Source organism: Ostrea edulis, chromosome 3 (assembly GCF_947568905.1).
Source record: "Ostrea edulis chromosome 3, xbOstEdul1.1, whole genome shotgun sequence".
NCBI classification, from domain to species: domain Eukaryota; kingdom Metazoa; phylum Mollusca; class Bivalvia; order Ostreida; family Ostreidae; genus Ostrea; species Ostrea edulis.
The window spans coordinates 65381196-65405325 of NC_079166.1; the positions used below are offsets into that span (position 1 = coordinate 65381196).

The 24130-nt window shown below is 34.0% G+C and overlaps 2 protein-coding genes across 4 annotated transcripts in view; one reads left to right on the forward strand and one right to left on the reverse strand.

Annotated features, from left to right (window-relative positions):
* Positions 1-4218, forward strand: part of LOC125674778 (uncharacterized) — a 5317-nt gene extending 1099 nt beyond the window's left edge. Inside the window, exons 2-4 of the mRNA XM_048912056.2 lie at positions 1-246; positions 368-465; positions 1351-4218. The exon at positions 1-246 is cut by the window's left edge and continues 336 nt beyond it. Coding sequence (XP_048768013.2) covers positions 1-246; positions 368-465; positions 1351-1623 — 617 coding nt within the window. The 3' untranslated portion in view covers positions 1624-4218. The remainder of the gene's footprint in view (positions 247-367; positions 466-1350) is intronic.
* LOC125674779 (baculoviral IAP repeat-containing protein 7-A-like) lies at positions 3056-24054 on the reverse strand. 3 transcript variants are annotated; one of them, XM_056158568.1, is made up of 13 exons: positions 23942-24054; positions 15048-15075; positions 14626-14694; positions 12330-12396; positions 12018-12164; positions 11254-11914; positions 10564-10708; positions 5779-5927; positions 5397-5508; positions 5024-5172; positions 4782-4881; positions 4473-4610; positions 3056-4392 (listed from the first exon to the last, which is right to left on the reverse strand). In XM_056158568.1, the coding sequence occupies exons 7-13, from the start codon at positions 10703-10705 to the stop codon at positions 4346-4348; spliced, it is 837 nt and encodes a 278-aa protein (XP_056014543.1). In that variant the 5' UTR covers positions 10706-10708; positions 11254-11914; positions 12018-12164; positions 12330-12396; positions 14626-14694; positions 15048-15075; positions 23942-24054; the 3' UTR covers positions 3056-4345. The 3 variants fall into 3 exon arrangements, with proteins under 3 accessions (XP_056014543.1, XP_056014542.1, XP_048768014.2); XM_056158567.1 differs by lacking the exon at positions 23942-24054 and having other exon boundaries at positions 10564-11914; positions 15048-16941; XM_048912057.2 differs by lacking the exons at positions 11254-11914; positions 12018-12164; positions 12330-12396; positions 14626-14694; positions 15048-15075 and having other exon boundaries at positions 23942-24036.
* Between the last annotated feature and the right edge of the window lie 76 nt (positions 24055-24130).

Genomic DNA, 24130 nt, shown 5'->3' on the forward strand with positions numbered 1-24130 from the left:
CAACGACAGACGATGACACGACCACTACAGATGACGTCACAGTAGGTGGAGTGGAAAGTTCATCAAGTGAAAGCTCCACCACGGAGCAGTCAACCACAGACGATGATGATTCATCAGAAAGTACGGTAGAAATAACCAGTGACGCTATTTCCTCCACGGAAATGAGCACTGATGACGTAACTACGGATGACGTAACCACAGCTATGGAAACTACCACAGATTTTATGCCTCTAGACGACGACAACAGTGAGTATATTCACTGGGAATGTTAAATAATGAGAATAAGTTGAAATGGTCATTTTAGTTGCTATGGAAAATATGAAAAAAAGGTTTACAATAAATCGATGTTTTCCAATGAATTTCTCAGATGCGAGTATTGTCATTGCCGTCATAGCCGGGGTGATTTGCGTCACAGCTGTCGCTGGAACAGTAGGGATACTATACAAGACAATGACACATATAAAGGTAAACAGATTATATGTAGATCATTATTCCTATATGTCATTCAATGACACATATAAAGGTAAACAGATTTTATGTAAATCATTATTCCTATATGTCATTCAATGACACATCTAAAGGTAAACAGATTATATGTAGACCATTATTCCTATATGTCATTAAGATATCTTACTTATATGAACAAATTGTATGCAGTTCTGTGTTCTTTATGTCCTACGTTAGACAATGGCGGATTTAAGGGGACGGAACCCCCCCCCCCTAAAATTTTGAAATTTAAGGTAGATCGTGGTCTCTTGTTTACAAAACATAAACGATAAAAGAAGCAATAATTTCTTCCGCTCTCGGAGAAATAAATGACAAAATCTTTTGATTTATTGAATTACTTTCATTGGGAGAACTTATATTTTTTCCAAAAACCCTTAAAATTTGCGTCACTTTCTTAATTTCAACTTATGACAGAGAGGGAATAGTAAAAATGACTACATAGGAGTCATATTTCAAGCTCTATAAAATCTGTAAAATCATGGAGCTTTCGGGGACTTTGCTCCTGACCCCCACTAGGGTTTCACCCTTGATCCATTGGGACCTCAAGGCGCCCGCAGACCCCCTGCCTCATAAAGTTGTCGCCTAACCGCAATTCCTGGATCTGCCCCTATTAAATGCAATTGTACACATAACATACAAACTATAATCATACGATTACACCGGGTTCAAGATGAATTATACTGTTCTCATAAACCATCAGAGAGTGTTCCATGGGGCTTTGAATTCTTAATATGAATAGTGCTATGAACTTAGAATGATGCAATACTATCATACAGTATACCGTGTACACATAATTTAATACTTGATAATCAAGATAAAGCGGAGTTTCTTTCACAATTGAAGGTCGAAGATGCAGAATACGATTCAGAATACGACCCGGAGGATCACAGCGGCATTAAGACAAATCCATTTGATGAGAACGGAATGATTCTGTGGTATGAGAATACACAAGTCCCTCCTTTCGTGACTGAACTTACTATAGTCAAAAAACCTATAGAGGATGTACCGGAACCGGAAATTCCAAAACAAAACAAAACCAAAACGCAGCATAAAAGGACCAAAAAGAGACCAAAAAGAAAGAAGCCTAGAAGAAAGCTAATCTCCCTATACGATTGATCGAGTTTCTCGTCGAAGTGTTGCAATAATTAGATGCATATCAGTCATATCCTAGAAGCATCTGCCTGTAGATAGGTTATTACGTTTCGGTACATCATGTAATCTGCATTACTTCCTGTGTCAGGGTGACAACAGTGACACGCTTACTCCTCCTAGGCACCTGATCCCACCTCTGGTGTGTCCAGGGGTCCGTGTTAGCCCAACTATCTATTTTGTATTGCTTATAGGAGTTATGAGATTGATCACTGTTCGTTATCCTCGCCTTTTATGTAAATTATACCTTCAAAATATAATTGTAAGAATATAAAAATGAATGCTCATAAACCTGTAACAATATGAAGTTCACCTCTCTTGTTGAAGGGCAATACAATGCGTCTTATTTGCTAGTTACATTGTAGAATTTTTTTTATGTTGCGCCAGTACTTACATCATGTACATATCGTGGAATGGCCGCAAGAACATGAATTGTAGAGTAGACTGTTGATGTCTAGCTTTTCAGAGTTTGAATCAACTAAAAATAGAACTATGGTGGTCTGAAACTTAATTTTCCTGGGACTCCATCATATAAATATGAAAGGCTTTCTATCAATTAAATCAGGGAAATACATATCCATTAAACCAATCATTTATAACCGTTATAAAATATTCACTAGTAACACCCAAATTAGATAACCTGTGAATTACGTGATCGTTTTAAGAGATGACGCTATTTGTTATGTATGGTCACTGTACTGAATAGATTGTGAATTTTCTTTCTTTCAATGTGCTCATTTTGCAGAAGAAAGAGGTATGGGTATCTTGTTTGAGTCTTATCAATGAAAATGCAACAGTTAATACGAGTTCCTAGACAGTTATTTCTATAATGCAATGGAAATCTTATTTTTAAAGACAATGGAAATTTTCAGTCTGTTTGAAGATCTATACAATTTAGAAAGCAAAAGATTTTGAAACAAGCATTTATTCAAGACTTCTACTTCATTTTTGAAAATACTTGAAGGTAGGAACTGTGACGCTCCAAGCCAGATGTATTCTTTATAAAAATATATATTTGAATTGCATATACTATAAACCGTACAGAATTAGCATGCACATATTTCAGGGAGATGTAGGTGCTACCCAATCCTAAAAACCCAAAGATGACCCGCATGAACAAAATCAAAGGAAATATATAACTTGTCATGCGCAATGTACATGTATGAGACGAGGAATAACTTAGTTTCAGTAAAAGTTTAATTTTTTTTTAAATAGCACTTCCTTTTGCAACAAAATAATACGAAATCCTGTTAGGATGGTTTCAAACAGAATACATGTATGTTTTGAAGGCGTATTAACACAATAGTGATGCGTAATAACATGACAGAACAGCGTAAGGATACAAAAGAAAGGCGTAATCGTGTGAATAAAGGCGCAGTCACGCAAATGAAAAAAAAAATTAGTGAAAATAGAATTTTATTAATAAATGCTGCATTAAAATAAATATTCAAGAAAGGATGACGGTGTTACTTAAATAATTTTAACAACTAGCGGATTGTAATGACATTTCAAGCACGCCGTTAACGTTGATATGCACGGATATGCAATGCACATCGAAATTGAAGCTGTTTACTGAAAATATATATAATGCAATATTTGATACATTATTATGTATGACTAGTTAGTAAATATACCATATAGATAAATAAAAAACGAGAAGACGAAAAACAAATCATTGAAAAAAAACCTGGATTCACTTTCTGCATTGAATTGCCCTGTTCATATCGAATTAAAACTAAATGCCCTACTGAGCACACAATTTCAAAAATACATATAAATATACAAGTCGCAGATATGATACAATGCAACAGCGCAGGTAAACGAGAAACGGTTCAGAATCGTTATGTAAAAGTACTATATTTTGATTATACGTGTTATCATCACAGCCTGACATGAATAAACAATCTGCATTAAATTTCAATAGCTCTTTACAGTTCTATAAATAAACTGTTATATTAGGAAGATTACATTGTGACTTTGTTAATCTATAAACATTTATATTGAAAAATATATGTTTTGCTATTTTGTTTGTGAACAAACTGGACAAATGGATCGATGCATCAACTACTGTGAAAATTGCGATCCATCCTTCCAATAATTTTTCTCTGGCCGTAAAACATGTCTGATTTGTGTGGAGAATCAATCTGTCACAGTGACCCTTATAATAGTACCATGTATGAATATATCATAAATTACTAACTATAGGAAAGTTGAGCTCCTATATTCAGCAGCATTAACTCCATCAACATCGCGTAATTCTAATCAACTGAAATCACCAGTTAATTGGTCTTTCATACAAGTTTGTCATGAAGTTCCGCAAACTCTAATGTACAGTTCTGCAAACTTTCACGTATAGCTTTTGTCCTGATGTTCTGAAAACTTTGATGTACAGTTCTACAAAATTTCATGTACAGCTTTGTCCTGATGTTCTGAAAACTTTCAAGTACAGATTTGTCCTGAAGTTCTGTAAACTTTGATGTACATTTTTGTCTTGATGTTCTGAAAACTTTCATGTACAGGTTTGTCCTGAGGTTCTGCAAACGTTGACGCTCCATGGATGACATTCCTCTCAGAAAAAGTTTTTTAAGAGTTGCAGTGAATGCTTTCCGATGAATGTTTCCTTCGTTGCAATGAACAACGTTCTAGTAGTCCAGAAAGGAAACAAATATCTCTAAACACAATCATTTTATCACCTTTTGTAATGCTGGTAGCTGACGGAGAAATATTCCTTACCATCTGCAATAGATAAAACCTATCAAAATATCTTGTAAAAAAATATATATATAAATGTTTGATGCCTATGTTATACTACATACCGTACGTTCTACCCCTTGCTGGCTCTTCTAGAGAGGAGCTGGTGCATGATGTCGGTTTTAATTCGAATTCCCCAGTTCGAATCGAAACTCCTTGCCCCAGGTCGTGGATATCAACAACTTCCTGTCCGGAACTGTCCGCTGTCATGGGGAAAATATCACAAGTTAGATTAATGAATTTTATCATATTTCACAAGTTCTGAACTCATAGGAGAAAATAAGGTCTAAAAGGGTCAGCTATTGATACTTGATTCGGACAACGTGCCTTTCATTGCCCAGTTTGAATTGCGATATGAATGGACGGATACTGACCTTCTAAATCTTCCACTGTCACCAGCTTTATTTTCTCTTCTTTCATTCTTGTTTCGCCAAAATGCTGTGCCAGATGTTTTTGTTTCGGAAGAATTAATTCCTGAAAAGGTAGGGAAGAATTAAATTCTTGCAAAAAGTATAAGTAACATATGAAGTACATCAGAATACGATGTACAATATAAATTAATCCATCGGGGTAAGACAAACTTTGTCCTTGAAAAAAAAAACCCACAGTGTCTTACCTGCGTACGCATGCTCTCCGCCTGAAGTCGCTCTCTAAGATGACCACATCGGGAATTCCATCGTGCATGCTCCTGTATTGGAATATCCTGTGAGTCCCAGGAAGATAGGTGAATGTTACAGCAAAAACACTGCACGTGATCACCGTAACCTGTGATAGATGTTTGTGAAAATGATGATACCTAAATATTGTTGTTCTTGGTGTTATCATGACATTAATGACCAGTGCTATTAATCCCATAATTAAAACACCTCGTTCATGTATCAAACTACATTTTTCGTAGATCTCTATGTAAAACGAAGTATTATAATAGATAGACGTTGTAGCTGTATGTGCTTGCTTGTTTTAAACAGGTGCGTCAATTGCCGACCTACCGAGGTAGAAAAATCCAGCGTTTGCCATTTGGACGGGATCTTGAAACTCTGTTCCTGGCCATGAAATTGTGTAAGACTTTAGTCGTTCTTCAAACGAAGAGTACTTCAGAATCTAGGACCAAACAGATCATTCACATAAAATCTATTGTCACAGAATAGAATTTCTATAAATGATCTTTCGAGAGAGTGTTTGTATTAATGAAATTTGGTTATATTCCTAGCTATATGTACAATGTATGTAATATATGGATGAAAAAATATACGAAACTAATTTAGTATCATAATACATTTTACTGCAATATATAATCCTATTCATCAAATATGAAACCTCTTCTTCTCAAATAGAAGTATCACTTAATGGAGGGGGTTGCTCTTTACTCACCGTCTTTTGTTTCTTGTATTCACTATGCTCCGTCTGTAGAAATCTACAGCTCGGTTTCCATTTGAAGTGCTCCGTCCATGGATCACAGTGTTTGTCCCAGCTTTTTATCCTGACCCCACAGGCGAAACAGCAAACATGGTCATCAGTATCTAAAGAGAAGTACATAACGTTAGTTCTTTAATGTTTGTTTTACGTCCCGTCGAGAGACTTTTCGCTCATATTGAGACGTTATTTCCGTAATATGGAAATGAAATGAAGACGGCTAAGCAAACTAAAAACGACTGATTTTTATATCGTAAGTTACAATATTGTAGTTCACTTAAACACAACGCATTTTATCAGTGGCCTTATCAAAGTGATGTCAAAAGCAGTAATATGTAGCAGTCATCGTACACAAATGCGAGAGAGATGGGGGGTTACTTTCAACTGGATATACTCAATTTGATGTGTTTTGGATATTACCTGATTCTCCACCACATACTAGCAATCCTTACGGTGTATCCAAAAGGTTTCTATTGTCTTAACACATAACATGTAGCAATGTTGTGGCACTACACATTGTCGTCCGTCAGCATACATTGTCGCCGACGACAATTTGTGTCGAGACAAAGCATATCTTTTTCATGGCGATGCATATTGTGGTTGGCGACAATATGTACCTACCTTCATTGTACCTATTGTCGTCCATTGGAATACAATTTCGCCGGCGCATGCGGCAGCGATAGAAATGAAGGGGGTAAGATAAATATAAGTATCTCTGTATAGAATATCTAGCTGTGGTTAGATGCTGATTTATTCAATGCGAATATTGTGCAATTCCAATACCATTTTTAATGGAAGCTGTAGTCGCCTTTTTGTGAATTTCATTGAATGATTGCATGTTTGACTTATTGCAAAATAGTTGTATGTTAATGTGGAAATAGAATACAAGATGGGTATATGAAACACTGGTGCATCATACGACAACAAAGTAATTCTGATACAAAAAGAAACATGAGGAAGGTCTTGTCACGAAGAATACACATGTGAAATATGATAGCCCTTGTGCTAATCGTTCAAAGTTATTCCCAAGGTGAGCGTTTTTCAAAAGTATGTCAAACTCGAGGGTCATGAAGTCAAATAATTTGCTACCTAAAGAAAGGTCTTGTCACAAGGAATTAATTGAATACACACGTGACATATGAAATCCCGTTCACCATCCATTCAAAAGTCATGGCCAAAGTGAAAGTGTCACAGACCAAAACCCTATATGCCCCCGCATATCCGATTAGGGAGAGGGCATAAAACATTCATTTCATATGTTTTATATAGTATAAAGATGTATATCAATTTAGAGCTCTCTTTCTCTCGTAATTTAAGGTACACAAGGTATTGTTATTATATGGTAGGATCTAATTTACTGTTTCATCTTTTTTAACTAACTAAATAAATTCTAAATGAGTAAAGGAATCCAAATGAAAACAAATCATTGATTATCATTCCAACATTAGGGACAGTTATGGAAAGCCGTGTACGGGGTGATTTGGCCCTAGTTATTTTTAAAGGGTGGGTATTTTTACCGCCGGACACCGCCAGACACAGCCGAACACCAAAAATAGTATGTATATATCAAAATAAATCCCCAAAACAGACCATATATGTGAATAATTCAACGTATTTAATTCATATAACGAACTTATATGTATTAATAATGTGACAGAATACTGTAAAAGTTATGTACAACCACCGCCGAACATCTGTATACTACCGCCGAACACCTAAGATTTGCTTTATAGTATGAAAGGTGGGTATCATGTTTCTTGTAACAAATATCACATTTAATTTATTATGTTTTTAGCATTTTTTAAAACCTAAAAATAGGAAAATGCAACAAATTTCATGTGTAACTAGGCCTATCTGTTACCTGATAGCCTAAATCACCACCGAACTGGTCTTACGGAAAAGTACTCTGGTAACATTTCATAATTCAGCACCAAGTAGGCCTACTCACTTTTTGTAGGTGTTTATGCCTCAAGTTAACTGAATAAATATTTAAATTGGAATTCAAGTGTATCATTTCATTATTTTTGGAAATACATCAGACTACAGTTTATCGTTTGACTCCGATCCGATTGCTGATCACCAAATATAAACGAGTACAATTCAATAAAAAAGTAGATAAAATACTTAATTAAATAAAATAAATAAATCTCTACTTCAATAATTCAATGTATCGTTTGTATTTGTATCAAAAACTGTAAAGTTTATGTATATGTAGCTACCGCCGAACACTTGCTGCCCACCCACCCACCGCCGAACATCTGAATACTACCGCCGAACACTTACGAATGCTAATAAAATTTTATTTACAGTCTGAGAAGTGTGCATCATGATTCTTGAAATTCATGCCAGGCACCTACGCCCATGCATATCACACACGTCACATGCCCGTTTTTACAGGCCACTGCTTTCCCCTGGGCGCTGGGAATATTCTCTACACAGCCCACACACTTAGGTTACTAAGGCGCTTTAGCTACAACTCCGCTAGATAGCATACCGTTTCGTGCGTCGCTGTGTTTGGTGGTGGTATAATGTGAATCTATTGTATAATGTTATCATTTGAAGATTGAAGCAAATAAATGAATACTTTACAAGCTAATAACAAAATAAAATAAAGTTTAAGCGAGTGTTTGCAACATTTCATGTATATCCGTGAATTGATATCAACATTGAACTATCTATGTATCTCAGAAGTAGGCCTAAACTGTTCATAAAACAGTAATTCCACATATGTTCCAGGAAAAAAAAATGTACTGAATATGTGAATAATTCAACGTATTTAATTCACATTATGAACTTATATGCATTAATAATGTGATAAGATACTGTAAAGTTATGTACAACCACCGCCGAACATCTGTATACTACCGTCGAACACCTAAGATGTGCTTTATAGTATGAAAGGTGGGTATCATGATTCTTGTAACAAATATCACAAATAATTTATGATGTTTTAAGCATTTTTGTTTTACCTAAAAAATATGAAAATGAAACAAATTTTATGTGTATATCTGTGACCTGATAAATCACCACCGAACTGGTCTTACGTAAAAGTACTCTGGTAACATTTCACATAGACCATGGGCTATTAAAAGTAATGGGACCCCCCCCCCCCCCCTAGGGATTTTTGCAAACAAGTATTTTTTGAAAGTATATAAATCAGGTTGTTTGACATTTCTACGTGGGGGCAGTTGCGAGTTTTGGGGAGAAAAAAACCCCATGAAATTTGTAAAAATGATAGCCAAATACCTGTACCGGTAGCTGCTCACACACTGCGATAACGACCATGTACCGGTGCAGTTGACACTAATACTGTTTATACATACACCGTTCATATTTCATTTATTTGTTTAAATGACATGAGATTTGAAGTATTAAAAAGGGGGCATGTACCTCCGATAACTAAATCAAAGTACTAAAGATTTTACCATAGTAAATTAAAGTACTAAAGATTTTACCATAGTAAATCAAAGTACTAAAGGTTATACCATAGTAAATTAAAATACTAAATGTTTTACCTTAGTAAATTAAAGTATCAGAGTTTTCACCACAGAAAATCAAAGTACGCAAGTTTTTACCATGGTAACTGGAAATATCAATTCAAAGTCTCTCTCTCTCTCTCTCTCTCTCTCTCTCTCTCTCTCTCTCTCTCCATGGTAAATGGAAATATCAATTCAAAGTCTCTCTCTCTCTCTCTCTCTCTCTCTCTCTCTCTCTCTCGTACACAGACTTCCATTTCCTAAATGTATTGTCTTTACTTAAACCAGCAAAAAAAAATGATTTGATCATTCAAGATATATGATGCCCTTAATCAAATATCAAATAGAAAAGGATTTTGTATATACATGTAGTATGTACCGACGGACGACAATATACCTACGGTAAAGGTACGTGCATAAATATGTATATCGTTGACGACGACCGATAATACATACATGTGCCGAATTCAACATCAATATGTACCGTCACATATATTCGTTATAAACTAACAGTATTATCTCATCTTTTTCTACTTCTTGTGAAGTTCCTTTTCTTTTTTAGAATATGTCCCATCCTTTCATGTCTGGGAAACATTATATTATGCATTACTAAAAGCATAAACAGGAGGAATATATGTCAAATTCCATTGAAAATACGAGATTGCATGTGAAACATCCATCATAAATGCAATTTCCATTTGCATATATGGTTTATATCAGGCGTTTTACCACGGTTATTGCAAATATCAAAGGAATACCGCGGTCATTATTTTGCGAGATACCTTAATTCATACGTCAAAACACTTATGAGAAAATTGATTACACATCTCACTTGCATATTCTAAAGAATAAATATATGGGTTTGAAATGTAAAAACCGCCACTCGCATGTCAATTTCACATCGCCGATCTGACTAGACGTTGTGTATTGCTTTGAATGACCTGTAGATATAGATTGGACACACGCCACATTAAGCTGACCTTCTTTGATTCTCGTACAGGATGTGTTTACATGACATGGTCATGCATGGCAAAATAAATATGATGTTCTTGTTTTTGTGGATGATGCAGAATAATCTCGGTTATGAAAATGTTGTTTGAAATGTAATTTATAACGGCTTACGCCTCGAACGTTATATCTCAAACAATCCTCGACCTTGAAGGTTATTCTGCAACAACCACTAAATCAAGAACATTATATATTGCTCTCTTTAACCCTGCAATCACGGGTGCATGGTTAAATGCCTATGAAACAGAATATTGCCTACCTGTTGAAAAGAATCCGACAAGAGCTAAAAGGCGTGGATTAGCTCCCCCTGTCCAATATTTAAAGGTCTGTATTCTCTTTTCATACTGCGCGTAATATGAGTAAAGATTTGTTTGACATGTACGTTGCTTCGCTCGAGACATTTTCTACAAAAACAATAGTATATTCTTTCAGTCAATGTAACTGGAAGTATGTTCTCGTTGATAAAGTTGATTATTATTACTCTTTGTTTGTTTATTACTTCTGTTTACGGTTCGCCATAGTAAATACACACGAGTAATCAATATTCACGGTAGTAAGATGTCTATCTTTACCAACTGGAAATTTGCGGGTCATGTCTATTAATAATTTCGGAATTCCCCGTATGGTGTGTATTGCGCCAGTTTAAGCACGAGTCTTGAAAACTATCCATGTTATATATATTTTCTATTTCATGTGTATGTTCTCTATCATGTCTGTTTAGAGCCAATTTTAAATTGTCACAGAGAGCAGTCCACATTTTTTAAAAACAAATATATGTATATAGTGTATATACATGTATGTGCTTGAACAAGTTTATTTGATATTTTACACCGTAAAATTGATAAAAAAAAAAAAATCTCCATATTTTATTAATCAAGATTAAGATTACAACAAATCTACTATTTCTATTACACATGTATGTATTTCAACATAATAGCTGTTCACATACCTGTTTCTTGTCATGTATCTCTATGGTTTAAAGTCCTCTTAAATGAAATTTAGCAATTCGAATATTACAGGTGTATAAATAAACACTGAAATTCCCCGTTCATATCCACAGCGAAGGCACTGTCGATGTTACTATAATAAATTCAGTACTTTCACATGATAAAACTATATATAACTATATATATATATATATATATATATATATATATACTTCTTCTCTGTCTGTTATCCTTTATGTCGAATGATGAAATATTGCATATGAAAAAAAAATATGCAAACAATCGTTTAAAAACGTCTTAAAACACGTGCAGTTCAAAATCTCCGGACAACTGAATTATACGTACAACACTGATTTCAATTCAATATTGTGTGATTTTTTTTTTTCTATTGATGCCGTTTACAACACTGTACTAAGATAGATAAAACAAATACGATAACCACAGAAAAATAATAAAATCAATACATATTCAAAAATTGCAATTTGTTTAATTGAACACATTTGGTATAACTTGAACACATCATGGTTTGCAAAAGTGAATCTAAAATAACATTGCTCTCAAATAAATGCAATGTATCAATGAAAACACTGTATAACTGTTATTTTTCACGGAGTCTTAAAAGTTCATCCACCAATTCTTGAATATCGGGCTCTTTTGTTCCATCTAAAATAGAATATAATGTAGATGCATATATGTAATTCCATTCATGCTCTTCAATACCAACCACATACACAGGGAATGCGTTTAAATGTACTTATTGGCTTACTTCGTTGACTAAGATGACCACAAGCTTTATCGATCAGCTGTGGAGAAAAGCCCATTTCTTTGGCCTTGAGTTTTACTTCTGATGAAATACAGGCACCAGGTGCTTGTGTCGACAAAGGGCTGTACAAACTAACTGCACCTACAACAGCTTTGGGGTAAAATAAGAACATTTTAATTCTTTATTTTCACATAGATTTCTATTGCAAATATTGGTATGAATAAAATTAATGTATTTCTAACTTGGTATCAAATACGTTACTTCAACAGATTTTCATTTTGGAATTCCTCAAATTCTGGATTATGAATAAATTACCTTCCAAGTTTTCTTCACTGGGGCCATGCGGAGGTTGAGGATCCTCAAATGGCACCGCGTCCGTTACCTAAGAAAATCCAATTTTAATGATTTGGATTGATTATATCATGCATGTCATTTATTGACCCTATATGTTTAATTTTCTTTTATTTCATATTCAGATGAAATGAGTAGAGGAAAATGAAGATATTAAGTATTTTAGAAGAACCACTATTAAGCGAAACTCTGTTTACATATGAAGAAATAGCATTGATATTTTGTACAAAATTCATACAAAATTAATTCAGTAATTATCATAGACAATGAAGGCAAATGCCAATTTTATTACATGATTTATTTTGTTGGCGAACGTATTCATGAATACAAAAATACTTCAGTAATTACAAATTATAAACTAAATGTATGTATTCTTAAATATATGGAGCGCCAAATTAATAATTGAATTAATGTGTACATCAATGGAATTGATAAGAGCAATAATTGATTTGATGCACACATTATGATGGAATTATTGCTCGCAAAATTGCATTTGGAGCTCGATATAAATGATTTAATGATTTCTTTAATTCAATTGAAGATATATCTAATCATTTACAACAATTTTGTATAAGGAATTAATGTGGTATCATTCTTTTAAAGAGAGCGATAATTCATCTAAAGAGATCATCAATTCAATTGTGGATATGTTGAAGATATCTCTAATTAGATAGTTGTTCTCTCACCAAGAATTCTTGCTCGCATCAATTGAATTAATGGTATCATCAATTCATTTAAAGAGAGCAACAATTTCAATTTCAATTTATTTATTGACATCACCATGTTGGCATACAGTCAAAATAGCAAAACAAATGACATAACAAAAAGAAAAGAAGAAAAAAAAAAACACCAAAAATTATGACACAATGACAATAGCATATATAAGACATATTCATACGGTTCTTTAAAGTCCATGAATTTGTTTTCTCTGCATAAAGCATCTATCTAAAAAGTTACACAAACGTTTTGTAATATAATCACATGGGTTAACAATTTCTTTAATGGGATCAGTACCACAGGATATAATGTATCACTAAAAATATCATAATATTGAAATCGACGTTTGTCATACACAGGACAGTAAAGTACAAAATGTTTTTCGTTTTCAACAAATAATTTACAAGCATAGCATATACGTTTTTCCTTCGGGATTATTGGTTTACAATATCTGCCTGTTTCAATAAATAGTGAATGTGCACTTATTCTTAATTTTGTAAGCTGTGATCTTTCACACTTTTTCAAAGGAAACTTTAAGTAATCCCGCGATTTATATTCATTACAATTTAAGATTTTACTAAAGAAATAAATTTTTCCTGAATTTTGTTCAATTGTTCATAGGTCAACTCAGCAAAGGTTTAATTGAGCTTACACCTAAACTCCTTATGAGAAATATTTAAAGAAGTCAAGTTAAGTTTATGTTGAAGATTGAAAATCTTGCTTTGCCATGAATTATAGCTCTCTTTTAGAGCTAATTCCTTGTCTTCTCTAAAAGCTGATACTAAAAGCGCATTATTATATGTGGTACTTGATTCCATATCTCTTACTCTGGTATGATATTGAAACATGTTTTCATAACAAAATAGTAGAGTGGATAAGAACCCAATTCAGCATTGCTTGCTAAATTTGATGCTTTTCTATGTACACCTAGAATATCTTTGAAAATATGATTTTGTGTTTTTTCAAATGGAAAACATTCTGGGGATTTAATATCTAATTTATAGTCTGTAATCCATATTTCAGATCCATATGTTATAATTGGTACAATCATTGATTGGTATAATTAGAGTAACACATGTTATAATTGGTACAATCATTGATTGGTATAATTAGAGTAAAACTTGGACTGAAAGATTGTTGTTTCCGGGTATACTTGATTTTAATGCGTAAAATGCCTTTTTTTTTTTTTTGCACGTTCTGAAAGTTGTTTAGAAGCAAACTTCAGTTTTCCATTTGATTTAAATACAAGTCCTAAATATTTATATTGATTTGTTATAGGTACAACGTTATGCTTATAATAAAAGCCATACAATTTATTCATAGCGTTTATCAGTTCAGCAGAATAACTGATGTTATCAGTAATTCAATTAATGCGCGCAATAATTCATAATTGACCATGAAGATATTTGAAGAAATCTTTAATTTAATTGTTACGCGCATCAAATGAATTAATGATATCCTTAAATAATTAAATATATCTTCACTTAATTGAATTTATGTTAATTTGGCGTTTCATATAAATAATATCTAGGTAAAATTGTACCAGATCATTGATGTGCCTTCTACATGTACGTTGTCTGTATCTTTGGTTAATTTGTGACTGGGTAACGCTCTGAAAGAACACAAAACGATTGGTTGTGAAGGTAGAATCTATCGTTACAAATTGAGGGATATTCATAATTTCACTAAAACAAGTTTTATTATTTCAATGAAATTGTGAATTTTTATCTATTTTGACGATGTCTCGATTTTGGAAGATACATGTATGTGCTTGATGTCGTCATATGTACATGAATAATCAACATTTGTGTTTCAAGATATATACAGTATAGGAGTTGTGTCTTCTGTTCCCTCTGACGGAGTAGTCAGATCAGGACTAGTCCAAATGATGCATATAAAATGCTTGCTCTAATGCACAAAAATAATGTGAAAAAAATTAGTAATTATCTATGCAGAAAATTTTACCTTTCCTTGGATTTTGCGTCCACTCATGCTGTTAAACAGAGAAGAGTATGGTTACTGATGGTTCGTGAGTCACGTAGATGCAAGACAAGTTATTTTAGTTTTTGTGTGTGTCAGTGTGTATTAAGTTTTTTTTCTGACATAACAATGTTAATTTGTGGTAAGCTGGAATTAATTTTCAGATTAATAGGCAAATAATTCCTATACTGTGTAGAATGTTTACATGCCACAGTCCAAAGTACCAGATTTAAAATATATCAATTTCATGATAAGCGCTTTGACAACATTTTGTTCACAATCAAATTCATGAATTAAATCAGGGAAGAAAAAAACTACACTGGACAATGCATAAATTAAAAGTCCTCAATTGCATGCTACGTAACTATTATACTTTAACGAGTAAATTCTTTATCTTTAACCATGCACTTAATCATTTGCGTGTAGAGAGGTAATGCATTATAACGTCACATTACCAGTAGTTATCCCTAGCTTGCTTCAGCAGTGTACGACAATTTACACCCAGTCTGATGAAAACCAGCCCCCCCCCCCCCCCCCCCCCCACCTTCTCCTATTTAATCAGACTGAGTTACACCCGCCTTGTTAACCAATGAAAGATCGTCTTACAAGTTCAATACGCACTATTCTTTTTTTCAATTGTCCAATCATGGGATCCACGAGGCATTTCATCATAAAGATACATGCATTTTCATACCTGCATAACGTTGTAACTCCCTTTGGCGACCCCCATGTGTTCTGAGAGGTTATGATTTTTTCATGGGGGGTCTATACTTTGACTGAATGTAGACATTTTGGAAAACAACGTTAACAATCTATTAGTACGGAAGCATATAAGGGCCACAGCAGTATCTTTTTTAGTTTGTTATCACAAAAGACCTTTAAAGATGTCCCCTATATATTTGCATGTAAAAAAAAAATGATCCCCTAGTGTGGCCCCAATCTACCCCCGGGAGTCATGATCTTAACAAACTTGAATCTTCGCTATGTCAAGAAGCTTTCATGTAAATTTCAGCTTTTCTGGCTCTAAGATTCTTGAAATGAAGATTTTTAAATGATCCCACCATATTTTTGCATTTTTTGTGATTATCTCTCCTTTGAATGGGTACAGTCTTTCATTTGAACAAACGTAAATCCCCATTATCCAAGGTTAATTTGTACCAAGTTTGGTTGAAATTGGCACAGTGGTTCTGGAGAAGAAGTCGAAGGTATGAAAAGTTTACAGACAGACGACTCGCTAGCGTCTATAAGGATAAGATTGTTGTAAAAGTGATGTTGTTGAAAGGGGATGGTCAAGATGCTGCTTCAATATTTCATCAATATTTGATTGGTTTGATAGTCTAACTTGGTGCATGATCCGAAAAAAGACGATTGAAAGAAAATTCATGATTGTCTATTATGATCTCTTGATATTGATAATTTGATATAACAAATTAGTAAGTTACAATAACAAACTGATAAGTTGTTATAACAGATTGATAATTTTTATAACAAAAAAGTCCTTTGTTATATAACAAATTTTCAATCTGTTATAACAAATTTCTTATTTGTTTATAATAAAATAAAAAACGATACTGCTGCGGCATTAATACATGTATGCTTCTTATATATTAGCTATTCTTGATATACATGTACATAGAGCGGTGGGCATATCCGTATGTTAGTTACAGTTGATATACACACAGTGATGGACATGTCGGTATATTAGCTACAGTTGATATACACACAGTGATGGACATGTCCGTATATTATCTACAGTTGATATACACACAGTGATGGACATGTCTGTATATTAGTTACAGTTGATATACACACAGTGATGGACATGTCTGTATATTAGTTACAGTTGATATACACACAGTGATGGACATGTCTATATATTAGTTACAGTTGATATACACACAGTAATGGACATGTCTGTATATTAGCTACAGTTGATATACACACAGTGATGGACATGTCTGCATATTAGTTACAGTTGATATACATACAGTGATGGACATGTCTGTATATTAGCTACAGTTGATATACACACAGTGATGGACATGTCTGTATATTAGCTACAGTTGATATACACACAGTGATGGACATGTCCGTATATTATCTACAGTTGATATACACACAGTGATGGACATGTCGGTATATTAGCTACAGTTGATATACACACAGTGATGGACATGTCCGTATATTATCTACAGTTGATATACACACAGTGATGGACATGTCCGTATATTATCTACAGTTGATATACACACAGTGATGGACATGTCGGTATATTAGCTACAGTTGATATACACACAGTGATGGACATGTCTGTATATTAGCTGCAGTTGATATACACACAGTGATGGACATGTCTGCATATTAGTTACAGTTGATATACACACAGTGATGGACATGTCTGCATATTAGTTACAGTTGATATACACACAGTGATGGACATGTCTGTATATTATCTACAGTTGATATACACACAGTGATGGACATGTCTATATATTAGCTACAGTTGATATACACACAGTGATGGACATGTCTGTATATTAGCTACAGTTGATATACACACAGTGATGGACATGTCTGTATATAATTACAGTTGATATACACACAGTGATGGACATGTCGGTATATTAGCTACAGTTGATATACACAGAGTGATGGACATGTCTGTATATTAGCTACAGTTGATATACACACAGTGATGGACATGTCTGTATATTAGCTACAGTTGATATACACACAGTGATGGACATGTCTATATATTAGCTACAGTTGATATACACACAGTGATGGACATGTCTGTATATTAGCTACAGTTGATATACACACAGTGATGGACATGTCTATATATTAGTTACAGTTAATATACACAGAGTGATGGACATGTCTGTATATTAGCTACAGTTGATATACACACAGTGATGGACATGTCTATATATTAGTTACAGTTGATATACACAGAGTGATGGACATGTCTATATATTAGTTACAGTTGATATACACAGAGTGATGGACATGTCTATATATTAGCTACAGTTGATATACACAGAGTGATGGACATGTCTGTATATTAGCTACAGTTCATATACACACAGTGATGGACATGTCTATATATTAGCTACAGTTGATATACACAGAGTGATGGACATGTCTGTATATAATTACAGTTGATATACACACAGTGATGGACATGTCCGTATATTATCTACAGTTGATATACACACAGTGATGGACATGTACGTATATAATTACAGTTGATATACACACAGTGATGGACATGTCTATATATTAGCTACAGTTGATATACACAGAGTGATGGACATGTCTGTATATAATCACAGTTGATATACACACAGTGATGGACATGTCTGTATATTAGCTACAGTTGATATACACAGAGTAATGGACATGTCTATATATTAGCTACAGTTGATATACACAGAGTGATGGACATGTCTATATATTAGCTACAGTTGATATACACACAGTGATGGACATGTCGGTATATTAGCTACAGTTGATATACACACAGTGATGGACATGTCCGTATATTATCTACAGTTGATATACACACAGTGATGGACATGTCGGTATATTAGCTACAGTTGATATACACACAGTGATGGACATGTCTGTATATTAGCTGCAGTTGATATACACACAGTGATGGACATGTCTGCATATTAGTTACAGTTGATATACACACAGTGATGGACATGTCTGTATATTATCTACAGTTGATATACACACAGTGATGGACATGTCTATATATTAGCTACAGTTGATATACACACAGTGATGGACATGTCTGTATATTAGCTACAGTTGATATACACACAGTGATGGACATGTCTGTATATAATTACAGTTGATATACACACAGTGATGGACATGTCGGTATATTAGCTACAGTTGATATACACAGAGTGATGGACATGACTGTATATTAGCTACAGTTGATATACACACAGTGATGGACATGTCTGTATATTAGCTACAGTTGATATACACACAGTGATGGACATGTCTATATATTAGCTACAGTTGATATACACACAGTGATGGACATGTCTGTATATTAGCTACAGTTGATATACACACAGTGATGGACATGTCTATATATTAGTTACAGTTAATATACACAGAGTGATGGACATGTCTGTATATTAGCTACAGTTGATATACACACAGTGATGGACATGTCTATATATTAGTTACAGTTAATATACACAGAGTGATGGACATGTCTATATATTAGTTACAGTTGATATACACAGAGTGATGGACATGTCTATATATTAGCTACAGTTGATATACACAGAGTGATGGACATGTCTGTATATTAGCTACAGTTGATATACACACAGTGATGGACATGTCTATATATTAGCTACAGTTGATATACACAGAGTGATGGACATGTCTGTATATAATTACAGTTGATATACACACAGTGATGGACATGTCCGTATATTATCTACAGTTGATATACACACAGTGATGGACATGTACGTATATAATTACAGTTGATATACACACAGTGATGGACATGTCTATATATTAGCTACAGTTGATATACACAGAGTGATGGACATGTCTGTATATAATCACAGTTGATATACACACAGTGATGGACATGTCTGTATATTAGCTACAGTTGATATACACAGAGTGATGGACATGTCTATATATTAGCTACAGTTGATATACACAGAGTGATGGACATGTCTATATATTAGCTACAGTTGATATACACACAGTGATGGACATGTCGGTATATTAGCTACAGTTGATATACACACAGTGATGGACATGTCTATATATGATTACAGTTGATATACACAGAATGATGGACATGTCTGTATATTAGCTACAGTTGATATACACACAGTGATGGACATGTCTATATATTAGCTACAGTTGATATACACAGAGTGATGGACATGTCTATATATTAGCTACAGTTGATATACACACAGTGATGGACATGTCTATATATTAGCTACAGTTCATATACACAGAGTGATGGACATGTCTATATATTAGCTACAGTTGATATACACAGAGTGATGGACATGTCTGTATATTAGCTACAGTTGATATACACACAGTGATGGACATGTCTGTATATAATTACAGTTGATATACACAGAGTGATGGACATGTCTATATATTAGCTACAGTTGATATACACACAGTGATGGACATGTACGTATATTAGTTACAGTTGATATACACACAGTGATGGACATGTCTGTATATTAGCTACAGTTGATATACACACAGTGATGGACATGTCTGTATATTAGTTACAGTTGATATACACACAGTGATGGACATGTCTATATATTAGCTACAGTTGATATACACACAGTGATGGACATGTCTGTATATTAGCTACAGTTGATATACACACAGTGATGGACATGTCTGTATATTAGCTACAGTTGATATACACACAGTGATGGACATGTCTGTATATTAGCTACAGTTAATATACACACAGTGATGGACATGTCTGTATATTAGCTACAGTTGATATACACAGAGTGATGAACATGTCTGTATATTATAGTTACAGTTGATATACACACAGTGATGGGCATGTACGTATATTAGCTACAGTTGATATACACACAGTGATGGACATGTCGGTATATTATCTACAGTTGATATACACACAGTGATGGACATGTCGGTATATTAGCTACAGTTGATATACACACAGTGATGGACATGTCTGTATATTAGCTACAGTTGATATACACACAGTGATGGACATGTCTATATATGATTACAGTTGATATACACACAGTGATGGACATGTCTGTATATTAGCTACAGTTGATATACACACAGTGATGGACATGTCTATATATTAGCTACAGTTGATATACACAGAGTGATGGACATGTCTATATATTAGCTACAGTTGATATACACACAGTGATGGACATGTCTATATATTAGCTACAGTTCATATACACAGAGTGATGGACATGTCTATATATTAGCTACAGTTGATATACACAGAGTGATGGACATGTCTGTATATTAACTACAGTTGATATACACACAGTGATGGACATGTCTGTATATAATTACAGTTGATATACACAGAGTGATGGACATGTCTATATATTAGCTACAGTTGATATACACACAGTGATGGACATGTACGTATATTAGTTACAGTTGATATACACACAGTGATGGACATGTCTGTATATTATCTACAGTTGATATACACACAGTGATGGACATGTCTGTATATTAGTTACAGTTGATATACACACAGTGATGGACATGTCTATATATTAGCTACAGTTGATATACACACAGTGATGGACATGTCTGTATATTAGCTAGTTGATATACACACAGTGATGGACATGTCTGTATATTAGCTACAGTTGATATACACACAGTGATGGACATGTCTGTATATTAGCTACAGTTGATATACACACAGTGATGGACATGTCTGTATATTAGCTACAGTTGATATACACAGAGTGATGAACATGTCTGTATATTATAGTTACAGTTGATATACACACAGTGATGGGCATGTACGTATATTAGCTACAGTTGATATACACACAGTGATGGACATGTCCGTATATTATCTAGAGTTGATATACACACAGTGATGGACATGTCGGTATATTAGCTACAGTTGATATACACACAGTGATGGACATGTCTGTATATTAGCTACAGTTGATATACACACAGTGATGGACATGTCTGTATATTATCTACAGTTGATATACACACAGTGATGGACATGTCTATATATTAGCTACAGTTGATATACACACAGTGATGGACATGTCTGTATATTATCTACAGTTGATATAGACAGAGTGATGGACATGTCTATATATTAGCTACAGTTGATATACACACAGTGATGGACATGTCTGTATATTAGTTACAGTTGATATACACACAGTGATGGACATGTCTATATATTAGTTACAGTTGATATACACACAGTGATGGACATGTCTGTATATTAGCTACAGTTGATATACACACAGTGATGGACATGTCTGTATATTATCTACAGTTGATATACACACAGTGATGGGCATGTACGTATATTAGCTACAGTTGATTTACAAGGAACGGTGGGCATTTCTGAGCAAGTTCACGAAGAGAGAAAAGCAAATGTTTCAGCGCGATTAGTTTAGGTATGAGAGATATAATTTGTCTCTTCAATAAACTGTATATTCCATGCACGTCGACACTGTGCCATTTACGTGCAGGCTTCAGTGTTCAGTGATAGAAATTGTGGTAATATTCTGTATCTATGTACATACATATTCCTTATGTATAATAATTAATATTACCATGATAGTAGATAGCTGTAAATATTAGAAAACAATATTATTTATCGTGTAATGTATCACTTTTCATACATGTAATTTATACAGATACTTAGCAATTCAGTACTAGTTATTACATGCGAATGCGAGCATGTCGGGCATGTATACCCCCCCCCCCCCCCCCATCTTCTTTTGATAAACGTTCATTACATGCCAAGTTGGTTATTTTCACATGGAAAGTAGGATGCATTGGCTGACAACCCCCCCCCCCCCCGACCCCCCACCCCCACACACACACAGAATACAAGTGGAACTGATGAATTGAACCTTAATTGTAGAGAAAGACGAATGCAAGCGCTCCCTTCCACTCCCCTTTCCACGTTTTAAGATTTTGAAGTTCAGACAAAATAAAATCTTAAGAATTGGCGATTTATAAAAAAAAAAATTTTTTTTTGGGGGGGGGGGTTAAAAAAGTTTTTAATGTTTTGCAGGACGATTATGCATATATAGATATATAGATATTTGCAACTTTCAATGAAATTAATCTCAATCGACTGAACCGTCATATAACCACAACGATGATGATAATAGAAATCAATAATATTTTATATTTAAAATCCATTAAATATCAAAATTCCAAGGCACCACATTTCCACTCATGGATCTATGATTTTCGTTCACACAAATAAAGACGTAAATTTCCGATGCTTTCTAGGCCTATTGACTTTCACTCATATTGCTACGCAAAAGAGAAAAAAATCAAACGCTTTATTGACAATTTACCAAACATGAGACATACATCATAAATTAATATGATATACTTACATCATAAATTAATATCATATATATATATATACATGTATAATCATATGTAACAATCCACAATCTCAGATTAAACACAATTGTCCTGATTTCTCAATTCAGTGTACCCACAGGGGCTCGTCACGAAACTTTCCTCTTATTAAATTTGACATCGTCTATGCTATGTAAATATAAAATAGAGAGGGTCAATTCGTGACGAGCCCCTGTGGTGTACCTTAGATTAGAACACTCATTCAAATATTGAATTAAATAAGTATTTTTTACCTTTTGAATGTATAATTTTCCGGATTCGTGAGACTCTTTATGGAATTTGCATTCAAATCACTCAAATGTGTAGAATATTTATTCCTTAAGTGGTGGTATTTTGTACAAAATAATAGGAAGTGTTTCTAATCCTCTACTTCATTCAAGCAGACTTTGCAAAATTTATTAGATCGTGAAATTGGAGGTTTACGGTATCTCCCAGCCTCAATATTGAGGGGTCGTGCACTTATTCTTAGTTCTGTAAGCTAATTCCAAATATTCTTGCATATTAAAATAAATTAAAAAAAATTGCGTCTGTGCAAACCTATTTTTAGCAATGGGACTTCCAGTATTTTAAAATAGCATTTATAAATACATGTAACACGTTGAGCCTTTTCACGATGACGTGTATAGATCTGACGGTCATGCGATGTAGATTATTGAGTATATATATAATAGCGCAGTCTTTTATCAATAAATGCTTACCTGTCAAAGCGAGATCCGTACAAATACACAGTTTATGTTAAATAACTCACTACCAGATACATTCACGACAATGTGCAAAATAGAGCATGCGTATTAAATTGTTTATTTTTATTATCTTATGTCATCTTGAATATATATTTAGATATACACAGTAAATTCTATAATTAGACCTCTTATACAAGTGTAACA